Source organism: Hippoglossus hippoglossus, chromosome 9 (genome assembly GCF_009819705.1).
Source record: "Hippoglossus hippoglossus isolate fHipHip1 chromosome 9, fHipHip1.pri, whole genome shotgun sequence".
Classification (NCBI taxonomy): domain Eukaryota; kingdom Metazoa; phylum Chordata; class Actinopteri; order Pleuronectiformes; family Pleuronectidae; genus Hippoglossus; species Hippoglossus hippoglossus.
Genome location: NC_047159.1, coordinates 23,196,966 through 23,222,817, shown reverse-complemented (window position 1 = coordinate 23,222,817; position 25,852 = coordinate 23,196,966). Strand labels below are relative to the sequence as shown.

At 42.0% G+C, this 25,852-nt stretch overlaps 1 protein-coding gene across 2 annotated transcripts in view; it reads right to left on the bottom strand.

Annotated features, from left to right (window-relative positions):
- Positions 1-1,146: 1,146 nt before the first annotated feature.
- Positions 1,147-25,852, bottom strand: part of sema4c (sema domain, immunoglobulin domain (Ig), transmembrane domain (TM) and short cytoplasmic domain, (semaphorin) 4C) — a 102,775-nt gene continuing 78,069 nt past the window's right edge. For both annotated transcript variants that reach the window (XM_034595644.1, XM_034595645.1), the window contains 11 exons: positions 25,670-25,766; positions 25,064-25,183; positions 22,355-22,506; positions 18,590-18,765; positions 14,862-15,006; positions 14,109-14,322; positions 9,836-9,951; positions 8,250-8,407; positions 7,593-7,684; positions 4,860-7,377; positions 1,147-2,577 (listed from right to left, as the gene is read on the bottom strand). In XM_034595644.1, coding sequence (XP_034451535.1) covers positions 6,482-7,377; positions 7,593-7,684; positions 8,250-8,407; positions 9,836-9,951; positions 14,109-14,322; positions 14,862-15,006; positions 18,590-18,765; positions 22,355-22,506; positions 25,064-25,183; positions 25,670-25,766 — 2,166 coding nt within the window. In that variant the 3' untranslated portion in view covers positions 1,147-2,577; positions 4,860-6,481. The remainder of the gene's footprint in view (positions 2,578-4,859; positions 7,378-7,592; positions 7,685-8,249; positions 8,408-9,835; positions 9,952-14,108; positions 14,323-14,861; positions 15,007-18,589; positions 18,766-22,354; positions 22,507-25,063; positions 25,184-25,669; positions 25,767-25,852) is intronic.

The following is a 25,852-nucleotide window of genomic DNA, read 5'->3' as shown; positions in this document are numbered from 1 at the left end:
TTTGCCACAGGAAGCAAACGTTATGTTCGCCTTCTTGCTCACACAGAAAGTGATGTGTGTGTGGGACCATGCCCTAATGCTGCATTCACAGCAAATGCAAAGCAAATTTTTTGTGCACATGCAAAGTCAATGTAAAGACAGGAAATTGGCCCGGTTACACCTACTACATGAATGCATCAGCAGCAAAACTTTGCCTCCTAGTTCACTTCCAATCAGCACAAGCAAGAGGACAAAAAAAGAAATACATTTGCTTCCTGTGGCAAGCAAATCTGCAGCATGGCTTCATGTGGAGTTCAACTTTGACCTGTGATATTCACTTTGCTTTAGTGTACGTGCGACCGTGCCCTCACTCACGCCGGGCGCCACTAACAGCATGAATACCGTGTGTGTAGGTTTTTCACTATGCTTCAATGGGCTCATTATGTCACTGTAATCGTAATTATCGTCCCTAATGTGTTGATTAGAGTAACATTTTTTATTTTATGTCATTTAAAACGATCTATTACAATAAAAGTGTTTTTTGTTACAATATTTTTTAGATTAGACCCAAGAGATGTGTGGAGCTGCCAGTGTTCTTGCTCTTTCTTCTTTTTTATCAGCATAATACTGACTCTATGTCTGACATAGGAAATTCCAACCATTTATTCAACACTTTAGCAATTTCCACATCTCTGGTCGACTATTTTTTCTGCGACACCGTTCTCAACACTTGCAGATAATTGTTACAGCGGAAGCAGGTTTGTCAGAGATGTGTCAGCCTATCGTAGCTGGAGGTTCATTGCTTATTCTGAAGCTCTGGTAAGATAAGCTTTACATCATTTTGTAAATGATGTTAACAACTACGCTCACGACGCATATGTGGATGATTCGTGTCCAAGTTATCCTACGTTGAACTCAATGCAAAGCCATGCTGTGGATTCCCTGCGCCACAGGAAGCAAATGTATTATTGCTTTCACTGATTTACCTACATGTTATCCTAAAAATTTGCTAAAGGAGCACTTCAGTAACATAGTGTTACACATTGGTAAAACAAATTGGTCAAAAAGAATAAACCAAACTTTTCCATTTCCAATCTACTTTTTGTCGGACCCTCTGTGTCTCGGTCAGCACCGCTCTGATAACCCTGAGAAGATAAGCTGATAGCTCTGATATCAGGTTTATTTTCTCAGACTTAACAAATCTCCTTCAGAGCAACAGAAAACACTGTGCAGCTGTTATCATCAACCTAGTCCAGCCTGCAAAGGATTTCGATGTGTAAAAATTGGCAAACTTCCACTTTAACAAACAAACTCGCACACCTCAGGTATATCTCTATTTTTATTTGTGTATATATACACATATAAAAAATAAGGACATATGTACAATGATAATAAATATCAACATGTTTGTACAAGTGAAATAAGTTACTTAACATAGTTTAAAAACAAACATAAAAGATCACTAACAGACCAGCAACAAATGGGGCAAAATCAAACCGGGCTGATAATAAAATAATACAAATAATAACGTGAGAAAAACAGCAGAACTTAAAGCCTCATGTGAAAGAAATGTTATGAGCAAACAAATGAGTAAGAACTTAGGAAATGCACCTAAAGTGCATTATATAAGCATTTGTTTTCAAGCCCGATGCCTGTTTTCATTTTCTTTAGTTTTTGCAACATGTTAAATTAAAGTGAAAGCCTAATTGTAAAAGGAGAATCTATTAAGACATAACTACCAGTGTAAAGAGCAATTTGTTTTTATCTTTCTGCCTCAGGGAAATTAATACTATAAAGTGGGCTCAGTTAAGCACTGATCAGCATTTACTTATTTGGTTTTACAGGAGCTGACAAATTAAATAAGGGGTAAGTTTTGGTACATTATTCAGCCTTTGATAAAAGTGAGGGCATCAAGAATCAGATCCAGCAGATCACTACTCACTGTACTGTAAACAGAAAAAAAAACAGGAAGTCAGTCAGCATCAAGCCGTCATTGTGTTTTGCTTGAGGGGGAAATTTGCTGCTCAAAAAAATGTGAAGAAAACATTGCGGAAATCAGCTCAGTGTAGCAAAGTGGACGGACTGCTGAGATTTAAATATCGATCAGGAATCAAATAAGATAATTTAAAGTACTTCAACAAGAACAAAAGCAACTGCAGTCTACTTTGGCTTATTTCAAAAGGTGAACAGGCACAGAAAAAGTAAACAAGTTGAAATGCAGCCATGAATATTCCTGTACAACCCTTGAACCATTCAAATCAGACATATTTTATTTGTGTTTTCTTTTCAAAGATAGCATTAGTGTTCCACAATATTAGTGTCTGTAAAAGTCAGAAAAATGATCAGTCAAAATGATGCACTTGTACAAGGATGATCATATCAAAGACGTACAGTCCACTTGCAGAGGATCATGCAACGCAAGGATGGAGAGCTGATGGCTGAGTAGCTCCATGACATTGGGATCATGTTTGATATTCTACATCTTTCTCAGCGATCTGTACACAGTGGGACAAAACAGAGTAGTTTTGTCCTCTCCTTCCTTCTTGCTGTGCTCCTCTGGTCCAAACAGCCACGTCCCAAAATACACATTAGCCACCCCTGATGGACAAAGGACAGAAAGAAGACAAAATGATGTGAAGTTAATAACAGCTCGGCTCAATATGACTTTATCACTTTCAAATGCAGTTTGGGCTGTATTTCAATCTTTTTATTGAAATTGCATCAGAAACTAGGTTGTAATTTTTTAGGACATGATTATATTACCATGGTACATTTTTGAGGAGATAGGCCTGTTTGTGTATTAGAGAATTTAGTGTGGTGCCTCATTCTAACACATCATTATACCTTGATAGTAATTGTAGATTAATAGAAAATATGCACAAAATATCTATGGATATATTTTTCAGCAGCCGTGAAACTAATGTCTGCTAGTTTTGAGTTGGAGATTGGTACAAAAAGGTCCAGTATCCTGTCTGAATCTCTCAAGAATAAAATTGTAATTAAACAGATGTTTCAGTCAGACAAAGGTCTTCCCGTGGTCAACCCATTTTGATCTTTGGCAGATTGAAATATTCTCTTTTTGATAAAATGTTCTGGCTGGGAGCTTCAGGCAGTGTGCCGACCCTTTTCTTATCTCTTGCCAGCCATGAAAGATTTTCTGATGCACCCGTCCCTCAAAACTTTAATAAAAGAGCACACAAGGAGAACGTTAGATGTGAAGGAGACCGGTCATATAGGGCAGAACATGTGCTATAAAAAGACTTGAAGTTTACATCCATGCTTGGAAGTGTGTGAGACTGTACTGGAGCAAAGTGGTGCAAACTATCATAAGCGTGCTCACCTGCTAACCTCAGAAGATATAAGGTTTGTCACGTCACAATGTTACGCAAGGTTACATTAGCTAATTATCTCTGAACATAAAGTACAGCTAAGGCTGATGGGAGTGTTTTACAGGTATCTGCTCATAAAACAAGATAATGAAATGAATTTGACCTTGTGGTGTGGCTAAATGAAAAGGATCACCAAGTTACAACAATTCATCCTGAGGCGACCATGAATGTCTCAAACACATTTCATAGCAATCCATTAAAACAAGTCCAGTCAGGACCAAATGACCAAGAGCTGCACCACTAACATGGCTAACATTATAAAACACATGCTGGTAATGCCTTCAAACCTAATAGATATACTGATCTGACATTCTTAAACCAGGCTACATGAATTTATTGTGTTTAGAGGCCAAATTCTGTAACTGCACTGATCTATAAGACCAGTTTTCTTGCTAGTCTCATAAGGCTTTAATTAGCAATGACAGTGGTAATCAACCAAATCATCAACCAATTATGACTTGTCTCATCATTTAAATAAAATTGACATGCTGGGGAGGAGGCTTATCCTCTTTCTTGTTGAGATGAAAATAATCATTTGACTCTCGTGTCTTTTGTGTAGAACTGGAGCCAGGAGATGGTTTGTTTAGTTTAGCTTAAAGACTGGAAACAGCGAAACCTGGCTCTGTCTAAATTAGAGCAAATTCCCACCAGAACCCCTGCAGCTCACTAATTAACACATTATGTCTTGTTTCTCTAAACTGCACAAAACCTAAATGTAAAACAATGGTTTGCGGTGTGACATGAGATTATGTGCTGGATAATCTCTTGGCTTGGAGCAGTGACTGGAGTCTGTGACTTGCTAGTGATTTTACACTTTGGGTTTTAGTTGGATGAAACAAACAACATGTTATTTATTCCACTTTTTTACTTTTGGAAATAGGCTGCTTTTTAAGTTTACAGGATGATAGATGGAGCTTCATATTCAATGGACAGGTATGAGAGTTGTCTTGTTCTTCTCATCCATAGATTGTGTATGAAGAAGGACGACATGACGGCTCATGTCTTGATTGCCCCCTAGTGGGTGGCTGCAAAATGCATGCTATAGAAATTGAGTGAAACGTCACGATGAGACTGCCTTGTGATTTGTTGACTGCATGTATTGTCTGGACCTCGATTCCGCAGCTCCATCCACCTATCTGCTGATGATGTTATTTGTCTACGCTGTCGACAAATGACGTCATCGGCACAAGATGGCAGCATTCGTATCCAGGATATTTTGCCTTTATTTCTGAAGTGGACACATGTCGTCCATCTTTAGATACAGTCTATGTTCTCATGTCACTCTAAGCAAGAGAGCAAATAAGCATATTTTCCAACATGTTGTATTATTCCTTTCAGGGATACATTGAACAAAGTGAAAGCAAGATAAGCCAGATAAATAAACAGAAAAACACTGAGCAGCACTAAAACCAAAAAATTCAATTGGAAATCGTTAAAGGTTAGGAGTCTGCCCAAATCTGTTTGCAAGAATTTAATTAGGTGGAACAATACCTGTCACAGGGAAATGGCTGCTTTCCGCCTGGAGCCAGTAGTTTTTCAGCGCAGCAGCATTCTGTCTGTTTGTCTGTCTGTCCATTCTTCCATTGACACTGTGTGTATCTGTTCTTTTAGTGTTGGTGTGTTTTACAGTGCTCTTCCTCTGTATGAGTCCACAGTGGCCCTGGGTCAGTCTCTGGGCATCGGTAAGAGGGAGGGGTTCCATGAGGGGGGCATCACAAACACACTGTAGTCCAGGATGATTGGCATTCATAGGACTGTGAGTGTGTGTAAAACGTGTGTGTGTGTATGTGGGAGGGGTAGTTTCCTTCTTGGCAGTGTAAATTACCACCCTCACCAAACACAGAAGATATAAAGCACTTATTGGGACATCCACAGCGGTCGCAACAGTGAGGGTTCAACTACATTCTCCATGCGTCATGTCTTCATGTCAACTTCAATTTTGAAATTAAGTGCGCAATTATTGTTCCGCTGTTAAGAGCCGAATGCAAACAGCCTCTTCTTATTTTTTAAGGAGGGTAAACGTCCATAACAGCCCAACCTCAACACATGTCAGTTGTACAGTGTGCAAATGTAATTTGGAGTGAACTTGTAGTATGCTGGACTTGAACGTGCAGTAGGGGGTCACCGTGCAGGGCCGAACTAGGAATGTAAGTGCTTGCCCTCACATAGTCAATCACAGGGGTGGGGGGCATCAGTCACTTGACAATCATCTGAACACTGCTGTAGTCCATAAGACATAGAAAAGGAACGAGTAAAGAACAACAAGAAATGTCTTCGTTCAAACCAACCATCACAACAAATTAAAGTGGAAGGGATCGAGCACTCCCTCCGTGGGTAAATACAATGCGGGAGAAAGCTCACAAATTGAGCAGAGAAAGTCTTGAGAGATTGTCTTTCCTTCGAAAAAAAACCCCTCAATGCGCCTTCGCTACGATTCTCTTAATTTTCCGTTTAATTTCCTCTCTCTTTGTCTCTTGCTCTCTCTCCTCTCCTCACTGTCCCGTGCAGGGCTCCCGCTGAAGGGACATGATTGTCGACTTGCTTCGAGATTAATTAGTCTTTTTATACCGCTCTCACGCTCATGGCTCACGAATACAAAAACGGAAAACGTGCTTCCAGTTTATAAGTGCAGTAAGCTGAAACAGTCTCAAAGGAAAAGAGGGAAAGAGAATCAGTTTAATGTTTCCAGTCAGTTGCGTTTTCTGTTCATCAACTGGGGACGAAAAGCCTCACTTGGTCCGCTCAACGTAAAAAGAAATGTGCCCTTCAGAAAACACGGAACGCCATTTGTTTGATTTCCATTCGTGAGGTGCTCTCCTTTGCGTTCAGGCTTTTTACATACACAATTTACACAAGTGGTGATGCTGCCCAGAACACAATAATTACAGGAGAGAGTTTTGGCGAACACGATGTGTGAGTGCGTATAATTAACATGCTGTGTGCTCTAAAAGTCTACAGTGAACCAAACGGGCATCGGCGGAGCGAGAGAGAGAGCATGGGGAATTGACAGCTTGTCGATGAAAGAGAGAGAGAGCAGGCATCCTCACAAGGAGGGAGGTAGGTTGGTTGTTTTGTTTTTCCAACTCAGGGAATGAAGACAGAGGAGGACGGGCCTAGACGGACGACTCCTCTGGGTTTGCGTCGGGCAGCACGCTTCTCTGTTGCAGGGTGCGTCTCAGCTCTTCCTTGAAGGGGCTGGAGTAGTCGTTCCCGCTCATGCCGAGGCCTCCCAGCGCGCCGCCCCCAGCGCCAGCTCCGCTAGCCCTCTCCTCCCCTGCTGTGCTCAGGTTGAGGCGGATGTAGCCGTTGCTACCAGAGCCTCGGATATTGGTAAGGCTGAGACGGCTGGGGGAGTGAATGGGCTGGCCGGGAATGGCGCTGGGCGACGCCGTACTGCTGACACTGTTGGGCGCCAGGGCGTGACCGGGAACGATCTTCAGTGAGCCGTCCGAGTAGTAGTAGTTGGCGCCTGTTTCCCAGAAGCGGTCCTCGTCGCTGGGCATCTTGCTCGGCACAAAGGTGGGTGGCTCCTTGGGCAGAGTGATGGGATACACCAGGGTGCTCTCAAGAGGCTTCATGTCTGCTCCTTTTCCTAGCGCAAGCTTCAGCCTCCTACGCAGGTAAAGAGCTGCTACAAGGAGCAGCAGGCACGCCACTCCGAGGGTGATGACCAGCACCCAGAATAGCCCCATGCTGCTGTCTGGAGCCCGCGCCTCCATGAAGACCGGGGCACTGGCGACGACGGCCACCTGGTAGCGCTCTGTCTGAAACTTGACTCCCTGCTCTTCAGAGTAGCAGATGTAGCGGCCGGCTTGCATCTGGCCCGCTTCGGGGATGACGAGGGCTTTGAGGGTACGGTCAAAGCGTGGCCCTCCAGCCTCTGGGTCTCCCAGCTGGAGCTCACGGTCATTGAGAACCCAGTAGGGCTGAGCCAGGTTGGAGACCAGCTGGCAAGGCAGCACCATGTCAGAGCCCACCACCACTGTTACGTTCCTCAGACGGGAGTGCTCTGCAGGGGCACAGGAGAAGTAGAGGGAAGAGCAGACAAGAGCGTTAAGAGTCATCGTATCTCCAAATTATATTCTACAGCAGCAAGCTCTCTTCTGATTAATTCAACTTCTTCAGCTCAATTCAAATATATTCACTGTCCTGTACCAAATTGCATTCAGCACTGACAGCCAATTCCCACAAGGGGCCACTACTGAGATGTGGACCCATACTCACCGGGGCTGGGGATGGAAACAGGCTTATCGAACTTGGTTTTTCCCCGGCTGAACCTTTCCAGCAAGAGGTCCTGTGACAGGGAGGAGGGGGAGCTGGAGCGGAAACAGCAGAGAGCAGAGCGGAACATTAATAATGGACCTCAGGGATGTTTCCATCCTGAGTGCTACAGCCAAGACTACACCAACATATGTATGTGTGTCGAGCTCATACTCATAACCTCAATTTATAGAAAACACTTCAAACCAAATCCTATAGAAGATAATTTCCAAATTGTAGGAACAGATAACCTTTGAATGTACTTAATTAGACTGATATATAAGCCTTTTAAACTGGGAATACACTGTGCGACTTTAGAAATTCCACCTCCCACTGTACATTGCTCCTTTATTTTTGCCAAAGAACAAAAAGAAGACATCAAAGTTTGTTTGCTAACGGTGCTAACAATGGACAAACATTCCGTGATCATATGTGTCATTCTGTGTCGAAATGTCCAAAAAAAGGGGCGAGGATTTTCTTTTGAAAGTCTGCTATCATCAAGGAGCTACCTATATGCATTCAATAAAAACATACAGACATCAACATCAGAGGACACATTCTGAAAGCTCTACTGGTTTGAATCTCTATTTCTTGGTATGAATGGATGCACATGGGTCTAACCTGCGATGGAGGTCGATGCGGACGCAGGCCCGACCCTCACTGTCCCAGGCGCAGTAAGGATCCCGGGCGAGAAGACAGTCTGGCTGTGACTGATAGCGGCTGCAGTTGGCCAAGGGCAGCTGGAGAACTTCAGACCGAGAGCCGATATACAAGTACTTCTACAGAGAAACCGAGAGAGAAGAAGAAGTGAGAGGATGGAAGACAAAGAACAGATCCAGCCATCCAGAAACAGAAACCAGAGAGAGATGAATAAAAAGGAAAAGAGGAAAGATAAACAGAGAGGAAGAGAGGGAGAGTGACTCAGTTCAGGGTTAGAGGAGATAATGGGATAATGACTCTCAATTACAATAACATTCACTCCCTCGACCCTCTTCCAATCCAATCTGGCCTGTGCTCTTTTTCGCAAAAGCTGTTATAAAATGTCTGGTCGCGGCTAAGCCAGCATTAATGAGATAAGCAGTAGGCTTTCGGGCGGGGCACACCCCATCAAAACTGCATCGATCTGCAGACATGCCATTGTGGAGCCACGGGGACGCGGCCGGAATCAACACTCAGCCTCAGTTGACAGGGCCGGGAGTTTGAGAAAACAACGGGGGCAGAGGTTCAATTCCCCAACCGTGGTGAAGGATTGTAATTACTGTTATTGTGAAGAGAGTTTTGGATTCATGAGGTGAGGTAACACTTGATCTGAAAAAGGGCAGTGTTGATAAAAAACATCTGCTGAGTGCCACCGGGCCTAGCCATGATTGTAAGTGTCTGCCAAAAAGGGCATTAACAGATCAACACAGACAAAGTCCGGCTGATATCACAGAATACCAATGAACGAGTTGCAACAGAAATGTGAGCTGCTTTGAGGAATTTGGTCAAATGAAGACCAGAACCACATGTACTGGTCAGTCAGGAGATTCCCAAAACAGGGAAGGAACTGTGCAAACATTTAATGGGACACATCCTTCTGTGCAAATCTTAAGCAAATCAGCTCATTTTTAACAGTGAATGCTGACATGATGTCCTTTAGACTCAGAATGTAACAGATGTAAAAAAAAAAATTTTTTTAAAAACACAAATAGAATTACTGCTCATGAAAGCTATAAAATGTTTTCAATAAAAAGCCAAGTCATTTAATCACTGTAACATACCGGACAAATATATGTAAAACTTACTGAATTTCAAAAACTTTTGGCATTTTAAGGATGCTTGATTTATCAGGTTTTGTGTGGACTTGCTCCTCCTCCTTTAAATTATCTTTATTAAAAAAATTACACAGGCAACAATACTAGTGCGAGTGTATATATATATAAAACTGGAATGTCTTTTAGACACTCTCAGTGTGGCAAACCTCACATTTAAAAATAAAAAAAAAACATGCCTCCAGTCAGTTATTGTAATGCAGGGTTTCGAGTAAGGATTTGTAATGTCCTAGCCCAATTCAAGCTAACCCTGCTAACACTATCAAAAGATAATGTCCTTGACTTGAAAGTGCCCCCCCAGGGAAGACATTATACTACTGTTTTCATGAGTCCTACTGGTACGTTCATCTCAGAGTCTGACAATGACTGCGAGACATACTCTCCCTGCTTCCTTACCTTGGAGTGGGAGATGGTCAGGCTGTCCACCGGCTGTCCTGTCTCAAACAGCTGGATCTCCTCGATCACATGGGCCTCGGAGCCGATGATCACCACTCTCTGCAGCCAGCCCTCCGCTGCAGCACAGAGACGAAGAGGAAAGAAGAGTCAGCTCACATCTGTTGTGCTCAATCAGACTCTCAGTTCAAGTTCACTTCAGTGTAATGGACTTTCCTCATCCCTTCAGGGCAATTTTTCACGACATGCATAACAACATGTATTTTCAAACTAATAGCTCTAAAACTCAGATGAATCCAACAACAAACCATTCGCAAAAAACACACACCTTCGGCAGCTGAGCAGCTCATTTAAATACCATTGATATGATATCAAAAACTATACACACACACACAAAATTCATTTGAATAACAAAGACGTTCTGCAACTAATTAACACACACACACACACACACACACACACACACACACACACACACACACACACACACACACACACACACACACACACACACACACCAGTCAATTTGAATATTCAAGATGTGTAAACAAACATCTGTGAGTGCACAGGATTTTACCTAAATATTGATGATTTACTAAAATATTCAGCAACTCACACCTGTGAGTGCCACGCAGCTCATATAAATATTCATGATGATATATTATGATACACAAACACACAGCTCTGATGCTGTGACAACGTGTTTAAATATTTAAGAACAAACTCATCGTGCACTGCTAACAAACACTTTCTTTAGCTGCAGCTCGTAAACCACAGTGACTGCCCAATGCCCACGTGCCTTCCAATGCTCAATCAAGTTAATGCAGTGCTAAAGGTTTAATCCTTGTCTTTTACTTGTCACAATAGGAAAATTGTGGGTCAAACCTAGATCATTAATTATAATAATATAATAATTAACTTTATTTATATGATACTGTATCAAGGTGCTTGACATGGTTGAAACAGTTTGACAATATTTCATCACTTAGGCAAATGAGATTAGGGAATCCAAACATTAAATTACAGTATTAAAACAATAGCAATCAAATAATAAAACAGACAGCGTATGTAGGATATAAAATGATGTACTAGGCTCACTAAAATGATTTTTTGTTAAAATAATATAATATTACGTTTTGACACCTGTCTGTTGGTTTGTTTGTTTGTTAGTTGTGTGTTTTTGTTAGTAGCAGGATTATGCAAAAACTACTGAGCCGATTTCCACAAATCTTGGCAGAAGGATGAGACATAGGTAAGATGGGTTTTTTTCAGCAATTTCCCAGGAAACATTTATAGATCTTGACAATTTTTTGCTATACATATTTAGGGAACTGATATCTACGAGTGTCTGCATTATACAGCTTGATTCAATTGAAGGGTACTGTTTGGCATGGTGGAGGTATGGGCTCTACTGAGAGCCACTCTGGTTTAAGGAGTGATTTAGAAGATGTCACAAGCTTCAAGTCCTGGGGCAGAGAGTTCCAGAGCTGAGGGGCCTTGACTGAAAAAGCCTGGTCACCTTTAGTCCTGAGCTGGGACTGAGGAACAGCCAGTGGAGCTATGCCCGAGTATCTGAAGCTGCACTCGGGGGCACAGGGGAGCAGTAATTCAGCGATTTAACTGGGGGCTGAACCATGGAGTGTTTTATAGGTGATCAGTAAGATCCATTTTAAACTGATGGTGGGCAGTGAGGAGCGGCTAAGACAGATCTTGTCTTGTTGTGTTTGTTAACAACCGAGCAGCTGGTTTAAAGATATTTAGGTGCTCCAGTAAATCATGACAGACAGAAAGTGAGTAGGCAGCAACAAAGTGGAATACAGAGAGAGAGAGATAGAGCAGGGACAGTGTGTAACCACTGTCAGACTGGTTGTTATAATCCAAATAATAGTAGTGATACTTATAGATGCAAGGATTATTAATGAGCGCAAGTTAGTAGTAGTAGTTAGCTAACAATAAACTGGAACAAAAGTCTGTATGTACTTTTAATTGTGTACTTATAAATTGTGATGATTTTTTTTCTATGTCTTTGTGTTGTGTTATTATATAGAAAGTGCTCTCAGCAAATGTAAGTTTCTCTTTGTGAATTCATGAAGCTAGTGTCATCAAGTTGTCTGCAACTTTCATCAGCTTCAATTTGTCAAACTCTTCACACCAGCTGCACTGAAATGTCATGCCACCCTGAAATCGAGCAAGATGGAAAATGAGGGAGAAAACAACTTCTGCTGCCAGAACTTGCAGCTGCATTTGCGAGTCCAGCTCAGCAAAGAACAATTTAAAGGTGAATCTAAGAGTGGAGACGCTGTTAGAGGCCTTTTAGCACCTCGGGTAAAGGTAATATTATCAAAGACATTTGAAGACGTTTTTCAAAGGGTGTGTATGGGGAGCTGGTGCTGCAGGAGAAGGAAGACGAGATCCTGTGTTTCTTTCATGCAGGGCATTGTGAACAAGTTTAGCTCCCCCTGTGATGAAAGGCGTTTCAGGCACAGCTGTCGGGGTGACCTTGATCTGTCACGTGACTCGTGCTTTTCCCGTGTGGTACTCTCCATTAAGAGACTGTCACAGATAATATGAGCGTCTACCCTGTAGCCAACAGGAGGCTTAAGAGGACGAAATACACGCACATGCACACACACCGCATAACAAGCAGCAGACATATCATCACGCTCGCCTCTCGCTGTGCCATTTAATCCCTCAATCCAGGTTTTTCTCCTGGTTCCTCCAGGTCCTGGTTTTTCTGAAAAGCCGTCTCGACCGGCGCCTCCAGTCTTTCTTTTTTCACATCAGCTGTCACTACGCTGCAGCTAATAGCTAATCAAGCCCACAGCCCAATTGGCACCATGAGCGTACGTCTGCCAGGGGCCCTGTTGAGTTTGTGCTGTGAAGCACGACAAGTGGGGACGACTGCCCTTGGCTCAGAGAGTGTGAGTGTGCGAATCTGTGTATGTATGTGTGCGTATCAATTTGTGTGTGTGGTAGCCGTGTGTGCGTGTGTGTGTGTGTGTGTGTGTGTGTGTGTGTGTGTGTGTGTGTGTGTGTGTGTGTGTGTTCGGGTTGGACGCCCTGCTTGCCAGCAGAGAAGCCATGAGTCCGCTGTTGTCACACTGTGAGTTGCCAGAGTCACCCTGATGCTGCAGTGGTCTGAATGGTAATTAGTTGAATCTCTCCATTCATGAGACTGGCTACATTCAAATTCCCTGGAATCCACTGTCAGATCTGTGCTATTCAACATTCAGTTTCTGGGAGGGCCGGCTGATTTCAGGTCCATGCCAGAACAGGACACCTGCATATGGGCCCGGTGGCCACTGATCAGAGTTAATAATTAAGTCGTGCAGACGTAGATGTTTCTTTTGATGCGTGAAGATGGATCTCACCATGCAAATCAAGCCATTAATTGAAACCCAGCTGAAGTGTGGCCAGATGGTGGGTTGTTTGTGTCACCATTCCTAATGCCAGTACCTGTCCCTGTCTGCTGCCATGGACTGTTCACTTTCATCCCTACAACACATGCCATCTGTAGCTCCCCTCAACCCCTCAAACCCCACCACTGCACCCCCCACACAATAAGGGAATGGGGAAATAGGGAGAGAGACTAAGAATGTTGCTAAAATGTATTTCCAATTCCACATTGACAATTAAAAACATTTTATAGATTCTGTATACATATATATATATGTATCCGGACATTAGTATGTAATATATATTGTAAGGAGCTTCTCACAAACATATGTGTGTGTACAGTTAATGTATGTATAAACTGGATTATGCGGGTGATGATTCAACACGACTGTCATCTTTAAAGCTGTAGGCTGGAGAGAGTGGGATTCTCTTGGCCTGCTGTGTAAAATATAGAGGCTTTGTCTCAAACAACTTTATGAGGGCGAAATTATCTGGAGAACATTTCTGTATACTTGGCTCTGTTCTAACTTGTAAGTGCAAACCCTGTAAACACATTATGATATTTTTATATTAGCACTGAAATGTCAGTGTGTTCATGGGCTGAAGAGGAGGTGACATCGCTGCCCTCCAGATCTGAAGATTCCACGCATCATCCGCCAACATAAAACTTTAAGGTCAGAAAAGAGCACGAAACTTGAAGTTTGAACTAAAAAGCTCTGAAAAAGATGAACTAATATAGATGAGGAGGTTGTAGGTGAAAGTACGAATAAGTGTGAAGAATTGATGGATGCTCAGAACCTTGATCAATAGCTTATATAAAAAAAAAAGAAGCTTATAATAAGCTTGTTGCCAATAATGGAATCCCCAGTGTTATTTGTACCTGTGCCAATGAAGAGCATGTTGTACGACCGCTGGTCCAGGGCGCTAACCCGATCCACTGCCAGCCTGGTGAAGTTGACGCCCTTGGTGAGCAGCAGGGGGCGCGCCAGAGCTTTGTCCTCCATCAGTGGGTGCTTCTTGGCAAAGTTGAGCGTGGCGTCGGGCAGCTGCAGTGAGCTGTTGTAGCCGTTCTCCCTGTCTGAGTTAGTTACACACTGCAGCACAGACAGACCAGGACGGAGAGACAGGGGAGGGAAATGGAGCGAGGAGAGAAAGAACGGAGGGACAGGACGAAAGGAAGAGTGAGAGGGGCCAAGAAGGAGAAAGAGGAGGAAACTTCTTAGCTGCAGCTGGCGTAGGCTGGCATGATTAGCTGGCTGAGCTGTGACTGCCCCCCTCTCCATCTTTCTTTGCTCTTGCTCTCACCTCCGCCTGCCACTACACCCCTTCCTCTGCCTCCTTTCCTTTCGTCCTGGATCATTACATTCTTAGCTTTTTATGTCATTCCAGCTTTTGCTGTTTTTCACTTCCATTGCCATACCACCCATACTTCCCTCGCTCTCTTTTATTTCGCTTCCATCCTTTTCCTGCCCACTCATCCCTGCTTTTATGATGTTGTAGATCAAAAAGCCGATGCACCAAATCATTATATAAAAATGCATTTTTCGAGAGCTTATAATCATCCTATTTTCTTGCTTCCTGAAGTTGTCTGAAATTATCTGCATGTGCCATTACAGCGTTCCCAGTTTCTTACCGATCCAGGCCGTGGGACAGGGACAGCACCGGTGTAGCGCCCCCACCTCTGAGAGGCCTCCCTGTACTCCTTGTAGGATCCTTCAAACACTTTCTTCACATCACCGACCTGGTACTGGCACACAGCCGACACATCTACGTCTCCCCTGAAAGATGGCAGCAAGGCGGAAATTAGTGCAGTGGCCATAAAAACTGGGAGACAGATTAGCTTTCACTTCCCTGTGGAAAATGTGACTTTCAATAGAAGCCTGACGAAGTGCAAAAATGGAAGACTGGTTCTTCCATATTAGTTGCAGGTCAAACCCATGGAAAATAAAGTCAAAATGAACATATTTTTAAACACTTTTAGGAATCACAGTGCAGTAAATTAATATGAACCCTGAAGCCTGAACTGGCCACTATTGAGCAAGTGGAAATGATTAAATGTGTTGACATCTCCTCTCTTTCTGCAGGGAAGCAAAGTGCTGTTCAAACTGTATTCATGTGATACACCTCCTTCATAGGCCAGTGAAATCAATCAGCAGGTGCTATGATTCATGAAACACGTTCTATTCAATGGTAAGGTTAAGGGTATGGGATCTCTTCCAACCCAATTTCAGAACCCGAAATTGGGTATTGACACATGACCATTGAATTATACTTGTAGGCCCCTCATTTTCATCTTACTCGTACGTTTGATTTCCAGGCTCATTTTCTGGAATGAAAACATCTGCTTTTCACATAGCTCTCAAGCCGTTTTCTGACATGAATGACAATGTCCACACAATTGTGTCCGACCTTTCTCTGGAGTTTGCCTTTCACATATGAACAACGCAGGAGGAGATTCTCTGCTCAGATAAGTTCACAACAACACATACATCTCTCTTTAGGTGAGGGGTGGTGCAGCAGGCAGGAGCCAGGATGTAATGTAATAATTCTGCTGCGGAAATCACATGCTTTTTTTTAAAGCACGTCGACACTGGATTAGGTCCTTATCACCAAACGCTCTCTTGACATCTTCTTCGGTGTCTTTTACGCGCGTGGCACTGCTTTTTATCTGTTTTCATTATTTTTTCTGCGTCTGCCACGTATTGGAAACATCACCACAAGCCCACGTACTCGCAGTGAATCCTCCAGAGGATCTCCTGCTGTCTCACGTGGGCTCATAAGGAGATTCTCAGAAGTTTTTACTGGGGTGCTGGTTGGGAAAACCTCTCACTTGGACATTTGCGTTCTCATATACAGCCCCTTTAGAGAATATGTCAGGAGATTATTTGGAGTTCAGTGCATATCTGAAAGCAGCTTAAGTGACTCACATGTCGACACAAAGACATAAACTTATATTTAATCAAAGCTTTATGCCCTAAAACAAGCTTAATAAATTCTGTCCCAGTCCCACTGGTCCCACAGTTCCAGTCTTATTGCAGGTTTTGCTTGGGACATTCGTTGAGGTTACTCTGCTCCAGTTCAGCTTTGAGTTCAGACATTTTACAAGTGCGGCTGTAAAAAGTCATTTTTTTTGGAAAGCTGTCAACAGGAAAGAAGTTTGTGTCCATTAATTCATATAATGTGATTTGTCCAGTGAGGAAAGTGCTTTTGCAATCTGTCAGGTCCTGTTACTTAGCCGCAGAGCCATGGGTTTTAAAGGGTGAACGTCAAATCCAAAGGACAGCGCTGGTGTGTTAGCGAGTTAAAAAGCATGCAGTTTCACTCAGATTGCGACTCGAACTGCGAGTCATCATTTACATAATGTTCAATTATCTTAATGTTATCTCTATCAAAGCCAGAGGGCCTTAAAGAATCCCCAGCGACTCATACAGAGAAAAATGCTTTGGCCTTTTTTTCCAGCGCAGCAGTATAGGAGCTCTGAATGAAGAAACAAAGCTTGAAGTTCAAAGCTGGTTCACTTTGTGATTTGATATCTTATTGAAGAACACAAAAGACTCACATCAAAGGGCATTGCCCGCAGGAAGACGAGGGTAAGTCTCCAACTTTCCTTCCAAAGAAAACCTTGTGGCATTGTTCCTTCTTCTTTGTTGATAAGTAAATCATTAACACATTAATGTTATGTAGTGGTCCAACGATTGCCAATCTTTATTCCACCTATAATGAGACGGCCCCCAACTATAACTAAGGTAGTGTCGTCAGCCCTTCTAATTAAACCATTGTTGCTTGATGTTTGTGTTATCATGCAACCCCTAAATATACCCCTCCATCTTAAATTTCAAATAAAGGTTATTTATGAGGTATAATAACATATGACAGAATGTTGGGGAAAGAATTGCAGGGATGTGGATAAGGTGCAGAGGATCTTCAAACCATCTCCACCCTCTGTATCCTTCGGCCAGCCAGAGCTGCCAGACTAAAAACATCACAGAAAGCTGTGGCATAGACCCAGAAAGAGAGCGAAGCGAGCCGGGATAAGAGTAAAGCTAAGTCAGCTTGGACCTAAGGCTGTTCATTTAGTCAGCCTACTTCTGGCTGACATCAGGTCGCAGGAAAATAAAATGGATGAGGTGGGACTCAGGCTCACTCCTCAACGGGAGATTGGGGACTGTTATGCCCACATCTTTGCAGAGACCTGGCTCCGTCCCAACAAACAAGATTGAGCTGTTGCACTCTATGGAGGCGGATGGAGGCCGACTTTGTGTTTGCATCGCTGATGGACAGTGTTTACCAGATGAGGAGTTTTTAATGTCAAGATGTTGAGCATGTTATCTGTCCAGAGAATTGTGCGTTTGTTGCTCCTGTTTACATTTGTCCAGATGAAAATTCAGATCATCAGTTGTTGAAGGGGATTTGTTGTTGTCAAATCACAGAGGTACACATGCAGTTTATTGTACAATCTATGTTCCATAATTATAATTAAATTAAGCTTGAATCTCATTCATCTTCTACTTGTGCGCAATAACGTTTTGTTTGCTATGATCAGTCCCACAAATATTCAGCAGGAGTAATTCAAAATTGTGACCTGATGGATTTCTGCTCCCAGGAGGAAGTAAATATTCAAAAGTCAAATTGAAATGCATAGTAAGAAATTAGATAAATTATTATTAGACCAATGAGTCAATCATTTGGGCTAATTTAACCAGCAATTTACAATGGAAAGTTTTACAAAGCTTTGAATTTTCCCATGGGAGTTTGTCCGCTTCCTGTTGTGTTCCTACTCAGTTTAAAAAAAATCCCATCCCACACACGACCATCGTTATAAATAGCAACTAATTCTCATACAAGCATGCCGGGCCAGTAGATGGTGATAAAGTCTTCTTGTGGTTCAAGAAAAAGTTACTTAAAAAATTGTTTGCGTGTGAAAGAGAGTTTAACAAAAAAGTTTGCTTTGCAAAATATCCACATTACAGTGGTAAGGGTGCTAAACTCAATCAGTCAGACTCTAAAGTAAATGGGTTCACTATCATCTGGAACAAGATGTGCCAGCAAATCCCTAACAAAACTAATAAAACACATTGAAGCACACCTGAGTTGTATCCACTCAAAATAACTCACATTAATATCGGTTGTTTTCATTAAGGGCCCAATTACACAGTAACTAGACTTCCTAATCGCACAAAGAGCATAAAATGGAGCCATCATGTCTGACTCATGATTTTATTAAAAGCCCAGTATCTGACATGTCGGCATGGGGATGTTGTGTCTGGCAGATTGCAGACATAGTAATTGACTCACATTTACCCGAGGTTACTGCAGAAGAGTTACTGCTTCATGTCTGTGACAGTGGCTGCTCTAACTCACCACTGTGCGTGGAAGATGCCGTAGAAGGTGGTTCCTCGCCAGTCCTGCCCCGGCAGCGTGAAGACGGCCCTCAGGTTGTTGAAAGAGACGTGACGCTCTGGGAGGGAGCACTCCAGCCGGGCTTTCTGGAAGGTGGTCCACTTCTTCTGCAGGGTCCTGGTACCACCCAGATCCCCCTGAGAAAGGACACATTAGGTGTTATCTATGAAATGGAACAATTATGTATAAGTTCCTTGAAGGTATATGTTTAATTTGTCTTTTTATTTGAATGTTTAAGCTTCATTGTGCAAGGTTGGACAAGTTGTGTTTACAGATCCACCCATTGTACTGAGGAAAATCCTATTTCTTAGTGATTTTATATCGTGCTAACCAGATTAGCAGCCAGTCATGGCCCAGCATTCAGCTTAAAGTGTGATGTGGAAACTTGAGACCTCAGGGTCACAGCAGTGAGCAGAGACATTACAGTGAAGCAGGAGACATCTTGTCCAGCACTGACTAGATGTAACGTTTCTGTGGAAGAACCATTTATGGCACATTATTAACTAAAGCATTGTCATTTCTTTTATGTTTTAAAATGCGTCTGTCTGTAGGGCATGATGGAAATCGTATGACTGCTGGAAGAAGGTTCAGGAGAGATGACCCATATCGGGGAGAAGAGAGATGAGCAGTACAAGAGGAAACTGTGTGAAGTGACCCAACTCTGTTAACTATGTCATACTTACACATACTTAGGGTTATTCCTCATGGGGCTACAGACTATTGGGTACCTAATACTACTATATTACTATACTAAATCTCGTTTTTAACTAATGGTAATTGTCGATCCCAATTACCTCTGTCCCACTAAGAGAGACTAACTGATCATGAGACACAGACACGTTTGTTTTTGCTATCTACCGTATCAGCACCTTCACAGTCATCCCAGAAACAGACAGTGAACTGTTGATAACAGTGAGAGACATGTGAGTATGACCTGTGTGCAGATGTTCTCTGAAGAAGAAAGAGCTACATAAAAAATAGAGCTACAGACAGAGATAGTCTTCAAAGTTCCACCTGACCTGTTTGGTCAGAACACTGTGACATCACTATGAGGTGCAACCAAAGTCATCACAGAGCACTCACACATACGCCTCGGAGGCTTCAACGCTGCTTATTGATTTTGAAAGGGGTGACGTTATGCACTGTGGCTCCATTGCATGCCTTTGCTTGTGCTGCTTGGGGTAGAAGTTGAAAAGAGCTCAACCTTTGAATCAATTTGAAGGCACCAGCCAATCAAATCATGTTAATGCAAATCGAGGTGCTACCCGACATCAAATGTTAAGATAAGCCTGGAGAGAGGAGGCAGAGGCAGCACGGGAACCTGGCGTGTTTTGCCATTCAATCTGCATCTCTGGCATTTTAGACTTTTCTATCCAAGATCAAGATGTTTTTCTTCTGCTTTAAACCTGGTATTTACATACTTTTTATCCTGATCGTCTTTTCCCTTTTCTGCTCTGGTTGGCTGCTGCTGGTAATGTTGCATTTCCCTAGCCTGACATTCACCTCATGAATGCCTCTGTACACACATTGTGTTCTTTGCATCCGAATAACAAACAAGTATACATTTGTTCCAGACGATTAGCCTGACTGAGTTATTGTCATGTTGGAAAAACCCTCTGAAAGAGCGTCTGGACCCTGAGATGCTGAAATGCAGCTTATTCTTTGGATTCAAAAGAAGCCCAGTCACCAGATTTTCTCTCATTACCCTCAGTGATTAAAGCCATAAAAAAACTGGAATTATAAATGCAAATACTCACATTACAGCAGTGAGATATAGACATTGTGCAGCAATATCAGCAGGACGCCCTGTATTATTCATCGCTCCAGCCTCCAGTACAGATCATGTGCGAGCATCTGTTTCTAATTTGATCCAAAGAGCTTTATTGTTCATCACAGCTCCGACATGAAAGGGAACTTCCCATAAAACACTGCATATATTGTACACTCAGTTGCACACAACTCCGCAGACTGCTGACAATCTGTCGCTATTCTAGTCAGTTTAAAGGGTTCTGACTGGGATTATATGGTCGTTAGTTGCTGTAACATGACACCAAACTCTTGCTTGAGTCACCAAAAAAAGGTCACTGGAATCATACATAATAAAAAGAAAGTCTCTAAAGTCTCACTGACTGACTCCTCACAACCAGAAGCACCTCAAATGTCTGGGCATGATCACAATGATATATTGAACCTAATCCATACTCCTAACAAGGCCATTCATTAAGCAAATTAATGTGTTAATTACCAAATAAATCTATGTCAATGCAATTGTCTTCACCTAATGCTGGTGTTAATGCAGCCATTTGTTTGTGGTTTATTGGTGAATTTGGGTAATCGTGGACACCTACGCTTCAGTCTGTTTATTTCCTGTTCCAACAAAATCTAGTCAACAAGACTTTTCTACAGGTTTAGCATGGACATCATGTGATGCCAGTCACTTGAAACTGTGTCATGTACACCATGTTTTTAGCCTAAATGTCAGCTGTAATCCTCCTCTGGAGCCGCGTTCGCGCGTGGATCACAGGGGACATTTAGGCTAAAAACACGGTGTAAATGATGCGGTTTGGAGTCAAATTTGAATGTCGTGCCATGACTCCTCTGAGTAGAATATCTCCATTCGTTCTCCTGGTGTGGTTAGAACACATCTTAAGGATTACAGAAAGGTATAATATGTTGATGTAATGTGTAAACAAGGTATCGAAAGGAAGAAGAAGTTTAAGTTGAAAAAAGAAAAGTCCCAGATTACCCAAATTCATTTATTTATTTTAGTTTTAAGAGTTTCTTAAAAAAAGGAACTTTATTTTAATCTATCAGAGCATGTCTTACAGAAATTGTAAAGAAAGTAAGTTTCTACTGTTCTTACTTTTAGGGCATTACCTTGGCCTGCATATGACATAGTGGATGAACAGAAGAAATGCAGTTTAATTCAAAGAATTGTAAAAGAAATTGAAAAGAAAGTATCAAACACACCACTTGGCCTGTATATAGCATGGTGGATGAACAGGAAAAATATAATAAGTTCTCATGTGTATTGTGAATACTGGAGAGTCATTTGAGAAAAAATCGTAATGTTAGCGATCTTTTCAGCCGATGTTCGTGGAGAAATTGTATTAAGTGAACACTATGGTTTTATTTCACTTTTAAGAAAATTGCGCGCTCTCAGGTCTGGAAGTTTGTAACCGTTACATGACAGACCAACTAATCGGATCTTAACATAACTTTGTAAACGTCATCAAGCTATATGATGCTAATGATGCTAATGCTAAGCTATGTATATATATATTTATATTTATAAATCACACTTATATTTTACTACTAAATATTAAAATAAACATTTATTTTGTATATCTTCATTCAGCTGTAGAAGTAAGTATATCAGTTCTGTGGGTCATCAACTGTAGCAAGGGCTGTCTAACAATATGAAGTGTTCAGAAACATCTGTCCAAACAGCTGCAGGAAGCAGAAAACAGCTGATTTTAAGTGAATCATGCATGAAACTACTATTTTACAGTCAGATCTCGTTTTGTGCTTACAGATCTATTCCTGCTTAATCTTAAATAGTCACTCGCAGATTGATTACTGCTTGAATTAGTTTGTACTTTTTGTTTGCTTCCCTCATTAATAAACTTCCACAGGTACACAGCACTGAAAGTGAGGATAAGGTGGTTTTTTGGGAGATCCCTAATTGAATCTGATCAGAGATCAGTTGTGATTAGTGTGTGTTACCTTGCAGACGCGGGCAACTCTGGCCACATTGAGCTCCGTGTCGCAGTCCAGCTCCAACGCTCGCTCACTGAAGAAAAAGTAGATCTTGTCGTCATCGCCCTCTTTACTGCCGCTGCTCTCCCTCACCAGGGCAGAACCCACAAAGTCTGGCTCTGCGCACACACAAACACACACACAAAGAGAGGGAGAGAGAGGTCTCAGAGAATGTACAAACTAGTAAAGACATATGTAAGTCAGAGTAGGATAAATAGACAGTTTCAGCCCGTAGGTGCATGTGGACTGATTCACACCACACACACACACACACACACACACACACACACACACACACACACACACACACACACACACACACACACACACACACACACACACACACACACACACACACACACACACACACACATAAAGACACTCAAGCTTGACACCTCCATCTCATTCCCTACCACCCAGTCTCACCTCTCTGTCTCTTTTCTATTATCACTCTCTCCTTCGCCTTATCTCTCCTCCAGTCATCGCTCGCTCTCTGTCTCTCCAGTGCTCCCTGTTCACAGTCCATTTTGTCCTTCTCACTCTCTCTCATGTCCTCCCTTGCTGCTGTCTTTCTCAGCTTCTCTCTTCATCTGGTCTTCATTAGGTTCAAAGGCAGATAAAGACTTTTTTTTAACTGAGGCAGCTGGAGGCTTGAACTATTTTTATGCGAAGGCATTTCTTTTATTACAAGGATACATTGTTTCCTTAGATGAGCTTTTGTTTTCAGTTTAAAAACCTCTGAACCATCATTGGACACTACAACTCAAAAACCAGGCCGATTAAATGATTAAATTAAAGTAAGGCTTGTTTAATTGCAGGTCTAGTTGTTATTAAAATATCTGCATCAGCCGGAATAAAAAACTTGCACATCAAACATGCAAACCTCAGCCCCGTCTGCGTTCTTCCTTCCTTCCTCTCCATTCATTCTCCTCACCTCTATCTTTTCATTGCCGATGCTAACGCTCTTTCAACATCAATTTTCACACACACACACACACACACACACACACACACACACACACACACACACACACACACACACACACACACACACACACACACACACACACACACACACACACACACACACACACAGGTGCGCACACAAAAAAAGATAATGATCCTTTGCTGACGCAGACCTGCATTTCATTTCCTGCAACTCAGTCTCTTGTTCTTTTGCACGTTTATGGCACTTTAAAAAAAATGAAAGCCTGTTTAAAAAGTCCTTCATTATCAAGCCTAATGTGATTTCTATGATTTGAATACAAATGTAATTTGTCAGTGTCTCTGTATTTTGGGAAAAAAGAAAATAACCTAAACCTAACACTCCTGAATTCCACACAAGCATATTTTACCATCAATTTAACTTTTCTTCTGAGTATAATTTTTCAATATTAAACGTGACAGGTTTCTAAACCCTTTCCCAGCACACTGCAATGGACGAGGTGATAATCGGTTTCTTTGTACTGTCGTCTGGTGTGGTGTCTTCTTTTGTCACCTTAACAAAACCAACACACACACACACACACACACACACACACACACACACACACACACACACACACACACACACACACACACACACACACAGCTAAAGAAAATCATTAAACAGTCTATTAATCTCAAAAAAGTGACAACACCCATCGGTATGTGAGCTGCACTTTTGATGCCTGAGGGCATTTAGTCCAGCTCCATACAGGTTTTTGGAAACCAGAAGTCCATATTACGAGGAGCGATGGGTCAGTGTGACTAAAACACACAGCACAACCCACCAACACCTGCCACCTGAACCACCTGGATGGTACTAGCTGTCAATCACACATTATCCACTACTAGCTAGTAGTCCAAACACGGCTTCTAGCTATTACAAATAACCTATCGAGTAGAAAGAAGCATAGGCTGCAGAATCATAAGCTACCACACAAGATCACATTACAGTTAAAATATTCATGTTTCAGTTCTTCTTCTTAATGCCTTTTTATTTGAATTTATGAAACATTTTAGTTTGAAAATACAAAGTGAGACTGAAATTCAACCTCTGTGTTGCTCTACATTCTATAGAAAGCAACCAAGCGGGGTTACGTAAGAGTAAAATGATGTTGAGATTGAATTTTAATTATGTCACCATCTATATCACTGTCTCATCTGCAATACCAGCAGGAAGCTGTTCCTTCTTCTACCTGCAACATTAACTGGTGAGGATGCTAACTTTGAGCCAGCTTTTAGCTTAACAGTCTTTTAGCATCCTCACATGAATGCAGCCATTAAGTGCCCATTTAAAAACATTTTATATAGTTGACGTTTTAAAATGTGAACCATTATAAGACAGCTGGAGATGCGTTTTTCAGCCCACTTGTTAAATACGGAGCGACGGTTGACTTGAAATGAAAAACCTGCTGTTGTTTACTTCTATGTGAAAATCAAAAACTCAGTGAAAACTTAACAGGTTTAGCAACAGTAAGCAAATGATCGTTACTTAGTGAACTGTGAATTCTAGGAGAAATAACAAAGACTGGCAATTTGGGGCTTTTTTTGTTTCACACCTAATTTGAGCATTGCCCCCCCCCCCCAAAAAAAGAAAATTCTTATGTTATTTTAATCAATTTCTTTTTTGCAAACTTCTTTTCTCTATCTGTCCTACCATTGCTTTCTCTGAATGTCCCTTGTGTAACTTACCATTGAGCCAGGCAGGTAAGTACTCGCTCTTCATGCTATAGTGCTGCAGGCCCAGGTTCCTCAGAATGACAGGCTCTGTACCCAGGAAGTTGTTCAGCGTTGCAGAGTACAGCTCCTTATCTGTAGCAACAAAATACAAGCTTTACTTTAATACTGTTTCTTTTTCAAAACACTATTGTAGAGGCTTACAATGAGAGAAGGTCAGTGATTCAGCAGGGAGGCCCCAAAGTAAGAATGGACAATCGTGCCAGTAGATTCAGTGAAGCTGTTCAGACTGAAGCAAATGCAGCATGCAGAGTTAAATTAGACTTGTGGACTCTCAGTGCAATCGTACGAAACAAATGGGAAATGTTGCAGTGAGTGGTTTGTGGAATTTAATGCGCAACTTGTGATTCTGCTGGTGCTGTAAAAAGATGAGGATCTTCACTTTTTTATAAACACCAGTCTGTTTATATTTCTTGTGATGAAATGATCCAAATGATACTTACCTATATAATAAAAAAATGTATATTGTTTGTCTTGTCTGTGGTGTATTTATAACATGTGTGCATGTGAAGTTGTGTACATGCATAGAGCTTAAATATATATATACACACACAAACTTACCCACTATCAGGCCAGTGTGCCCCTTGGCAGGGTCATATGGGCATTTACCCTTCCCATCTTCAAGAGCTGCAATGTTGAGGGTAAAAAAGTCTGCATTCTGCAAGTGCACACATTCACAGACACACACAAACACACACAATTAGGAACATGGTTGGTTTGTGGCCAGTATGTATTTTGACCCAC